At 62.1% G+C, this 9,715-nt stretch overlaps 1 protein-coding gene and 1 pseudogene across 1 annotated transcript; both read left to right on the top strand.

The window, feature by feature from the left end:
* The first annotated feature begins 330 nt into the window (after positions 1 to 330).
* Positions 331 to 9,685, top strand: LOC125917492 (single-stranded DNA-binding protein 4-like). The gene is made up of 4 exons (XM_049623675.1): positions 331 to 659; positions 7,222 to 7,294; positions 7,652 to 7,713; positions 7,813 to 9,685. Exons 1-4 carry the CDS (start codon positions 601 to 603, stop codon positions 8,192 to 8,194), a joined length of 576 nt encoding a protein of 191 aa, XP_049479632.1. The 5' UTR covers positions 331 to 600; the 3' UTR covers positions 8,195 to 9,685.
* On the top strand, positions 2,022 to 4,562 carry LOC125917493 (U6 snRNA-associated Sm-like protein LSm2; annotated as a pseudogene).
* Positions 9,686 to 9,715: the final 30 nt, after the last annotated feature.

Genomic DNA, 9,715 nt, shown 5'->3' with positions numbered 1-9,715 from the left:
TGTGTAGGGTCCCGTGTGTGGCTGTGGTCCTGGGTGTACAATTTGGGTGGCTGGTCCTATTTGTAGACCGTGTGTGTGGAGCCGTGATCAACTGTATCCTGCTGTGTGTCCCCAGGTGGCCGCCCCCACCCGTGCCTCCGTGTGTGTCCCCGCGCTCCCCCCCCACCCCACCCCACCCCACCCCACTGCGTTGGGCACTGCGCGTGCGCGCCCGGCCCACGGTCCCCACAGCGGGACCCATCCGCGCGCCCGCCATCGCCCCTTTAAGAGCGGCGCCCGCGGGCGGCAGGGAGGCGGCGGGCGGGGGCGCGCGCGGCGGGAGGAGGGGGCGCGCGCTTCCCGGAACAGCCCGCGCTGAGGGAAGAGAGGAAGAAAATAAAACCCGTGGCTGGAGCCGAAGCTGGAGCTGCCGCCGCCGCCGCCACCGCCGCCTTGGCCGTCTGGAGCTCCCCCGCGCGGACGATGCCCGCGGTGCCCGCGCGGGGCTCGGGGCTGTGAGGCCCAGGGCGCGGGGTAGCTATGGCGACCGCTAGCGCGGCCCGCGGTGCCGCCTGACAGGTGTGGGCCCCGGAGGCGGCGGCGGCGGCGGCTCGGAGCAGCATGTACGCCAAGGGGGGCAAGGGCTCGGCCGTGCCCTCCGACAGCCAGGCCCGCGAGAAGTGAGTCGGTGGGCCGGGGCCGTGGGCGCCGGGGGCGGGACTCGGCCGCCGCGCAGGCTTCCGTGGGCCCCAATGCCGGCGGGCACCGCGCGGGGCACGTGGGCGCGGGGGCAGGGCGTGCGGGGCCCCAGCGCGGCTCGAAGGGGTCGCGAGATTTGCGGGGGCGCGCGAGACCCGAGGGGCGCGAGATTTGAGGGGGGCGCGCGAGACCCGAGGGGCGCGCGGGGCCGCGGGATTCGTGGGAGTGCGCTAGATCTGAGGGGAGTGAGGAGCTGCAGGGTTCGCGAGATTTGACGGGCGCGTGTGGGACTCGGGCGGCGCGAGGGACGCGAGGGGTCGTGTGGCTGGAGGGGGTGCGCGAGATCCCAGAGGTCGGGAGGGCTGCAGGGGTGCTGGAGACCCGAGGTTCGCGAGATTTGAGGGGGCGCGTGAAACCCGAGGGCTTGAGCGATCCGAGTGGCGCGAGGGGTCGCGCCCCAGACTTGAGGGCGCAGGATTCGAAGGGGCGCGACAGATCCGAGCCGGACTCGAAGGTCGCGAGACCTCCAACAGTCGAGACCTGCGTGCGCGCGAGGTCGCGAGCCGAGCCCTCTCCCACATTCTGCAGGGAAGTTTCCGCGGCCGACGAGACTGACCTCCGTCGGGGAGGGGGGAACCCCTGCACCTCAGGAAGAGCTTGAGAGAGGAGAGGGCCTGAGGGGTGCTGGCCCCAGCCCCGCGTGGGCAGCTGGGTGGATCCCCTGGGGAGGCCACACGGCTCCCAGTGGGGGGGAGGGGGGGGGACACTGGGATCTGCAAAAACCCCTCATGCGGAGGCTAAAGGTGCCATCGTGCCTATTCTCCAGGCCCCTTGGTGACCAGAGCTGCCCTGCGTTCGTCCGTTTCTTGTAGGGGCTCCCATGTAAGCGTTGGTTTGGAGATCGGGTTCTGCTGCTAAAGAAAGTTTGGAAAACACCAGATGGTCGCACCCCCTCTTTCATCCGTAGGGCTGCGGGGGCCCTGGGGAGGAAGCGATCTGCTGAGGTCTCAGCGTCTGGGGCACGAGAGCGAGAGCTCTCGGAAGGGGGGGGAGGGCGACACCGCGCCCGGGAAGCCGGCTGGTTGCTGCTGAGCCTTCCTTTCTGAAATAAGGACGACCGGCCTTGTAGGATTCTCACGAGGACTACAAGGAACCCCACGCAGGCAGCCACCAGCCCAGCCACTTCCTGTGTCTGGGCCTCAGTTTCCTCCTCTGTGAAATGGGGTGTGTGTGTGTAGGGGGGGGGGTTACACTGCTCAGGTCCTCAGCCCCTGCTGGCACTATGTTTTTCTCCCTGCTCACCCTCCTGCCTCCTCCTGCCCTTCTTCCATCTCAGGTCCCTGTCCTGCGCCCGCCTCTGGCTCCCCATCTCAACACTGGGTCTGGGACAGCCTGCCCCAGAAAGGACTGAATACCCGCTGGGTGCCAGGATAGTGGATCCAATAATAAACACTCCCAACCTACAGGGCAGCCTGGAGGGCACCTACCACCCAGAACGAACTAGCACTTGCATTTGGTCATTGGATTTAGGGCTTTTTAAATAAGAGTACGAAGGTAGCAGGGGTAGCTGCAGGCCCCTTTGTCCCCTTTGTATCCCTCCTCCTATGGCTGCAGAGGTTCTGCCGTTGGAAAGTGCTGCTAGGTTGGTTTAAATCATTCCAGAAACGACAACCATGGTTGGTGTCACTGGGTTCCTTGTGTTTTTTTCTCCTGGGGTGGGTTTTGAGACCGGGCACGTGACCACAGGTGAAGTTTGTTCCTTAGCTCAGCAGGTGCGGGACTCACCTTGCGTTTGCTCTGTTTCTTGCTGGGCTTTCCAAGTATGGCTGTGGGCTCCTTGTTTGGAGAGCAGATGAGGAAGAGGTTCTTAAGAAAGGAGCCCCTGAACTGAGTCTTGGAGGCTAAGCAGAGCCGCTGGACACAGGGGAGCCTCCAAGGAAGGACTTGAGAAGAGGTAGTGTCTGGGAGGGAACAGGAGGAGGAGGAGGAGGAAGACAGAGGTGGAATTTGTGAGTGGGGGTCATCACTCTGGCCACCGTGTGGGAGAAGGGCTGTGAGGGGGCAAGTGTGGAGGCTGTGCCAGGCGGATGGTGAGGAGGGTGGTCCCCACCCTGGCAAGAGATGCCTGGAGGCCTGGCCTTGAAGGCAGCAGTGGGGAGGGAGGAAGTGTGCGGCTTGGAGAGTCCCTTTGTTGAGTGATACAAGCCCCTGGGTAGAGGGCATCTCCCAGCCCCCAGCAGCAAGTCCAGGGGCTTTAAGGGGGAGGAGGACACCATGCGGGGAGCATCCGTTTACCTACCATAATTCTTGATTACGGTGGTGGTGCCGCATTGTAGCCTGCGGGGCTCTAACATCCTATTAGGTCACCGTGTGCCTTTCTTCCTATGAATACTTGGGGTCTGGGCACGCCAGATCCTCTAGGTCACTCGCTCCTTCCATCCGCCTGCCCTCTTACCGCAGAAGCACCCCCATGAGTGCAGTCATTCTGCAGGTCATTTGCCAACCTGGTTAGGGGTGGGGATGCCGGGATTTGGATCCAGAGCCCAGGCCCTTCCCCATGACCGAGCCCAGGGCTTGGTCAGTGACCGTCAAACTAGAAGCCCTGCTTGGGGTCTCTGAAGGACCCTGAACCACATAGCCCATGTCCAGGCTTCAAAAATTTTCACACCCCCCACCCCCCGCCCCCAACATGCGCGCCGTCAGGCCCCAGGCTGGCGGTTCCGGCCCTCGCTTTCCCTCCGGCAGTGGCTGGACCACCTTGCTCTTCCACTCCTTTTTCAAGTCCCTTGTGGGCAAGGATGTGGTCGTGGAACTCAAGAATGACCTGAGCATCTGAGGAACCCTCCAGCGTGTGGATCGGTATCTCAACATCAAACTAACTGACGTCAGTGTCACAGACCCTGAGAAATAGCCTCCCACGTTATCAGTGAAGGACTGCTTCATCCGGGGCTCAGTGGTCCGCTCTGTGCGGTTGCCGGCAGATGAGGCCGATGCAGCGGCTACAGGACGCAGCAAGGAAGGAGGCCCTGCAGCAGAAACAGTGGTGGTTCCTCCTCCCCTCCCTGTCCCTCTTCTACTGGTGACCTTTAACCTCAAGTCCCAGCCGGGACCCCTGGCTCCCATACTTGAGGGTTTTTTGTCTTTTTTTTTTTTTTTTTTTTTAATTGGAGGGCCTTTTTTTTTTTTTTTTAATTATTTCTTCAGGGATGAGTGGATGAGAGGAAATAATAGTGGGGAGCAGCTCTCCTCTGTTGAGGGGAGGATAAGTAGGCTGGGGAACGGCAAAGCCTGCCTTGTCCCCAGCATCCGTCCTTCTCACTCCTTCCGTGGAGTGGGAAGAATCTCCTAGATGTCTCCAGGGCACCCATGTGTTTCGTTTTGGGGATGGAAGGAATCTCCCTCCCGTATCGGCAATAAACTTACGATGCACACACAAGCAACAACAACAAAAACACTTTTCACCCAAAACAAAACAGCTCACAATTCTTCCCTCAGACTCCATCGTAGTAAAAATGAAAGTACCAACATGTAAGAGAAATCGGCAAAACTGAAAACGCCTGGTTTCTCTGCTTTGGGGATAAGACCCCACCCAAATCCTTAATATCGAAATACTCAGCCAACTTGTATGGGCGCTTACCAGACTACTTGTGTTAATCCCCCCCGAAGTCACAGGAGGGAGTCCTGGTGTTCGTTTGTTCATTCCTTTGGGGTAGCTGGGGGCCCAAGATGCGCTGGGCTCTGTTTTAAGTTCAGTAGTGAGTGAAAGAGAGCAAGTCCCTGCCTCCACCCCCGGCCCCCTCCGAAGCTACATTCCAGAAGGAGCTGCAGGCAGAGAGCAGAGACCTATGTGTCAGAAGGGGATAAATAAGGTGATGGGGGTGGGGGGGCGGTGGCGGATGGGACAGGTGGTGTTAGGTGTGATAGGAAAGACTGTGACGGGTGACATTTGAGCTACACCAGTCTCTAGGTGGAAGCGTTGGAGGTGGGTGAACACCCTGGGTAAAGGCCCTGAGGTGGAGGATGGCCAGTGTATGTGTGTTGGGGCAGTGAAGGGGGAGTGTTCCGGGATGTGTGTGTGTAGACACTAGGGGCTGGGGAGAGCGCAGCCCCTGGAAGGGGGGGGGGGGGGGGGGGTTGTCAAAATCCAGGTAAGAGATGCTAGTGGCCTGGGCCAAGCGTGTGCTAGAGGAGGCAGGAAGAAGGCTCCGAATCAGGAGAGAGAGCTTTTTCCTTAAGTCTTTTCCCCCTAAATTCAGTAAGTGCGGTGATCTCAGGGCTATGGTTGGGTGGATATTATTCGTGCACGTGTGTGCACCCTTGTACCTTTGTGAGTCAAGGCCAGACCACCCAAGCCAGATCACAGGGGCGTGGGGGGCAGGCAGAGGTGGGCTCCTGAACCTGCATTCCGGGTCACATGTCACTGCTGAACAGTCAAGGGCAAAGGGAGGTATAGGAGGACCCAATGGCTGGCAGTGTAGACCCCTTGGTGGTTGTGGTGGGAGCCAAGGGTATTTCTTCAGGGGGCTTACTGAGCTAGAATTCCCCCAGGGCAAGACCGCAGCCCCCCACTACCCCTACCCTTACCCCATCTACCTGGGTTCCCCCACCTCATTTTGCTTCCTTGTCTCTGGACGTCTCACCCCAGACTTTCCTGCTCCTTGCAGCAACCCCCGAAATGGTTGAGGGACTGACCAGGCCTCTCTCAGCCTCTCCTTACCTGGAAGGTGGGGTAGTTGGTAGGCCTGGGCTGGTTGGCTCTGCTTCAGGCCATTGGCTTTTCACATTCGTTCCTTCACTAATGGACACAGGGCTGGCAGATGCAGGCCCCTTGAAGGCTCAGGAAGCCTCCAGAAAGGAAGAGTCACAGGAGTGAATTGGACAGGTAGACCTGGCCATGGGGCCATGGGGCCAGGAAGGCTGAGAGGGGTGCGATGATGTGGGGGAATCCGCAGCCAGTCTTGAGGAAAACCCACGCTTGGAGTTGCGTGAGCACCGTGACTCTACCCCTCTGTGCCCTGTCCCTGTAGGTGGCTGTCGCAGCTCATTTGGTGTGGTGTGAGCCGGGGGCCCACCTCACCCTGGGACAGCTGCCCACCCCAACCCCTTAACGTCCCCCTTTTGCCCTTCCCTAGCACGCATAACCTTCCGGCCCACCATATAACTTAGCTTCTATGTATTGTTGTGTCCCTGTCTGCCCACGAGCAGGTGGCTTGCAGAGGTACAGGTGTCTGTCGCGTTCATTGCACAGGGAGGTGCTGGATGAAGGAAGAGGATCCAGGCCAAGGACAGAACCCATGGGGTGGGGCAGGGACTGGGGGCCAGGACAGAATGGCCAGAACTGCCTCTGTGAGGTCTGAGGAAGGGGGAGTGATCTGATGGGGGGCGGGTATGTGAGGATCAAGAAGCCTGGCTGGGAAGGTGGGGAGAGAGCAGGAACATGAGACAAAGCAGGGTTATTTTAGTATGGGGCCCTCAGCCAGGGAAGGGCGGCCAGCCGAGTGGGGAGGCGTACTAGAAGGCCTTCCAGCTCAGGCCAGCCCTTGAGGAGTCCCCAGTCTTGGATCTGGACCCTATACCCCCCAGCCCACATGGGACCTGGACGGGCAGTAAGGTCCCTGGGAGCACTGGGAGGGGCCAGTAACTGTGGAGTGGATGGTTGGGAAATGGGTGACCCCAGGGGCCAGGAAGTTGTTTCTCTGCTTGCTGGTGTGGAGGACTGATGAGGGGGCGTGGAGGCTGAGGATGGAGAGGCTTGGAAGGTGGCGTGGAAGGGCCGGCCTTCCTACGTGGTCCGTGGAGGACACTGCCGGATGGAAGGTGGCCTGTTCTTGGGGTGGGCAGTGGCCAGATTGGTGTGTCTAAGGTTACCCGGCACTGTGTTTCGACAAGGTGCCGTGGCAGCCAAGTGGCACTGCTGGCCTCACTGCCCCTCGCTACCCTCACTTCTCCAGACTCTCCCTGGAGGGCTGGTATAGATGGGTCATGGCCACCACTGGTGGATGGGCGCTGATCCTGAGAAAGAGAACAGGGGTCCAGGGACACCTGGAAGAGGGCCCCTAGCAGGCAAGGCTGGGAGGGAATTAGGTGCCGGGCCCTGGCCACATGGCCTAGGGTACTGGCTGGGAGACCCTACCCAGGGCATAGTCTGGAGCGACATCCGGGAGCCCTTTCTCCTGGGCAGAAAACCTCCCCGGGACCAAGGCTGTTCTGGGGTCTCAGCGTTGGCAGGATGGGGCCAGGACTTGGTGTTTAACAGCAGAGTTTGGTTTGCAAGTGGGGGGTTATGGACTGCTGACAGCGTTGCCTAGAAGAAGGGCCTGCAGGCTGGGTATTGATGGATATGTAGGAGTTGGCTGGTCTGAGCAACTGAGGTCATCACCTGTCAGGGTGGGGGAGATGTGGGTGATTGGGGAACCAGCAGGGGGCAGTGAGTGAGGCCGGGAGTGGCGTCATGAGGGGCTCACTGAGGGCCTCTCTCAGGGATCCTTGGGACTGTGGGGCTCGCCCCAGGCCTGAGCCAGCCTCCCCTCTGCCTGCCTGCAGGTTGGCACTCTATGTATACGAGTACCTGTTGCACGTTGGTGCCCAGAAGTCAGCCCAGACCTTTCTGTCCGAGGTAAGCCAGCCTGGCCAGGCAGAGATCCCCCCTAAGCTGGGCCCTTCCTTACCACCCATACCCTGGGGTCCTCTCCATCTCCTTTCCAGATGGGTTGGGGTGCCCCTCTGCTGGCCCTGGGAACTGAGGGCTGGGGTGGATCAGGGCCCGTGGACTGGTGTCCAGGCATCTGCCTGGCCATCTGACAATCTGTGCCCACTTATCTGCCCCTCACATAGTTGCCCCCCTCCCAGCTCCCTTGCTCTGGGCCGCTGGTCCCCTGCCCCAGCATTCCCCAGGCACCAGGCTGGGCTAGGGCTGCCTCAGGTTGGAAGGGGTCAGGCAGGGCCCTCTCACTGTCTTGCCTTCCCCCTGCAGATCCGATGGGAGAAGAACATTACGCTGGGGGAGCCCCCAGGGTTCCTGCATTCCTGGTGGTGGTGCGTGTGAGGCTGGCCAGGGTGGGCCACGGAGGGGGGCTGGGTGGGGACGTGTGGGGAAACCATCGTCCCCCCCCCCCCCCTCCCTGCCGCCCACAGCGTGTTCTGGGACTTGTACTGTGCAGCACCTGACCGCAGAGAGGCGTGTGAGCACTCAAATGAGGCCAAGGCCTTCCAGGACTACGTGAGTCCCTGCCCCGGGGACTGGGACCAGGGCTCGTGGGCATGGGCAGGTTTCTGGGCCTGTGGCCTTGGGGTCCTGTGTGGCCTGAGGCTGGCTTGGGTGGCCAAGTGGGTCTGGCTGTGGGGATTGATCTGGGATCTGGCCACTTCTGGGGAGTCCCTATTCCCTCTACTCAGTATAGGGATACTCACAAGATGGGGGAGGTCCTTCCACTGCGCTCAGCTCCTGAGGGCCCCCACAGCCCCCCCCCCCCATACCTTCCTGAGGCCGGCCCCGCCTCTCTTCTCCATCATCTGAATCCCCCGTGGAGCCAGGAGCTCCTGCCTCCCCATCTGCCTAGCTGTGTATGTGTAGTTTGTGTGTGTGTGTGTCTACATGTGTGGCGGGGGACAGGGTTGGGGCCACTACTGCATGTCCCCTCCCGCCCCAGCCTTTCTGAGTGCAGGCGGGAGTGGCGGTGGGGGTTGGCTAACTGGCAGGTGCACCCTTGAGCAGTAGAGGCCCAGCAGTGGGCACACTTCCTAACTTTGCTTGGTGGCTGAGGCTGTTGACTCCACCTCTTTGGCCTCAGTTTCCTTCTGGGTTGAGTGGGGGTCAGAGGCCTGTCTGAAGAGGAAAGGGCATGACATGAAAGGGCTGGTGGCATTTTGTCACGCGCAGATGGCAGCCCCTGCCTTTATCTTCTTGGCCTTGGGTGTGGGGCTTGGCCACCCGGCTTCTCCGAGGGGTCTCTGGTTGGCCAGGAAAGGCTTGGGGGCTCCGGGCCCACTCAAGGGGGAAGCGGCAGCTCAGCTGGCGTCCAGGGGCGGGCAGCTCTAGGCGAGTCCCCCCCTCCCACCGCCCTCCCCGTTGTGCGCCCACACTCCGACGGCCGTCCTCGCGTCCTGAGCAATCCTCCCCGCTGCGCCCCCTCGGGCCTCCCAGGGCGTGGCGGTCCCCATCTCGCTCTGCAATTGGTCAAGGTTGTGCACCGCCTCCCCGCATAATGCATCCCCTCCCCTGCCCAGTGCAGGCCTTCGTAGGGCGGGAGTGCGGCCCCAGAGGGGTAAGGCTTCGTCTTGTCCCTGAAGACGCTCCTCACGCGCCTTACGCTGTGCTTGGGAGCTGGGGTCATACTGTTGGTCCCTATTGGGTCCCACTGCTCGTGTGCTGCCCCCCTGTCCCTCTCCTGCCAGAACTGGGGCTCCAGGGGTGTCTGGAGTTGTGTGCGTGCCTGACTCCGTGAGGGCGCCCCCTCCCAGTCGAGCCCTAGCCCCTCCCGGCCTGCTCAGCGCCCCTTCCCTCTCCGCCCCGGCTTTGCCTCTGCCCGCGACTCCAGCGGCCTCTCAGGGCGCCTCCAGGGAGGGCAAGGAGGGCGGAGCGCTTGGTTCTTCACACGGAGGGGAACGCGCTTCCCGGGAGCGCGCCGGTTACCATGGCAGCGGAGCGCGCGTGGCGTGGGGGGGTGGGGGGAGATGGCACGGGCACAACGGACGTGGGTGGGGGGATGGGGACCCCCCCCCGCCCCGCCCGCGGTGGGTAGCGACCTGGCCCCGGGGTGGCGGGTTCTCTGTGGCTGCGGGCGCATATCCTGCCCGGCCGCTGCTCTAGCGCCCTGCTTGCCTCCTCTACGTGGTCGGTGTGTGGGGGGTGCCTCCGAGTGGGGACTCAGTTCGCCCCTCCCGGCTCTGCTGCCGACCTCGGCATCTCCAGGAAACGCTAGCGCGCCCAACCCGTCGTCATAGCAACGCAGGTTGGGCCAGGGCGTCTCCGGGTGGATGATGGACGTGGTGGGGGGGGGGGGCCTAGCTGGGCCACCCGCCAGGGAGAGTGGACCGC

The sequence above is a fragment of the Panthera uncia genome, unplaced genomic scaffold (genome assembly GCF_023721935.1).
Source record: "Panthera uncia isolate 11264 unplaced genomic scaffold, Puncia_PCG_1.0 HiC_scaffold_1920, whole genome shotgun sequence".
Classification (NCBI taxonomy): domain Eukaryota; kingdom Metazoa; phylum Chordata; class Mammalia; order Carnivora; family Felidae; genus Panthera; species Panthera uncia.
This window is presented reverse-complemented; position numbering and strand designations above follow the sequence as displayed.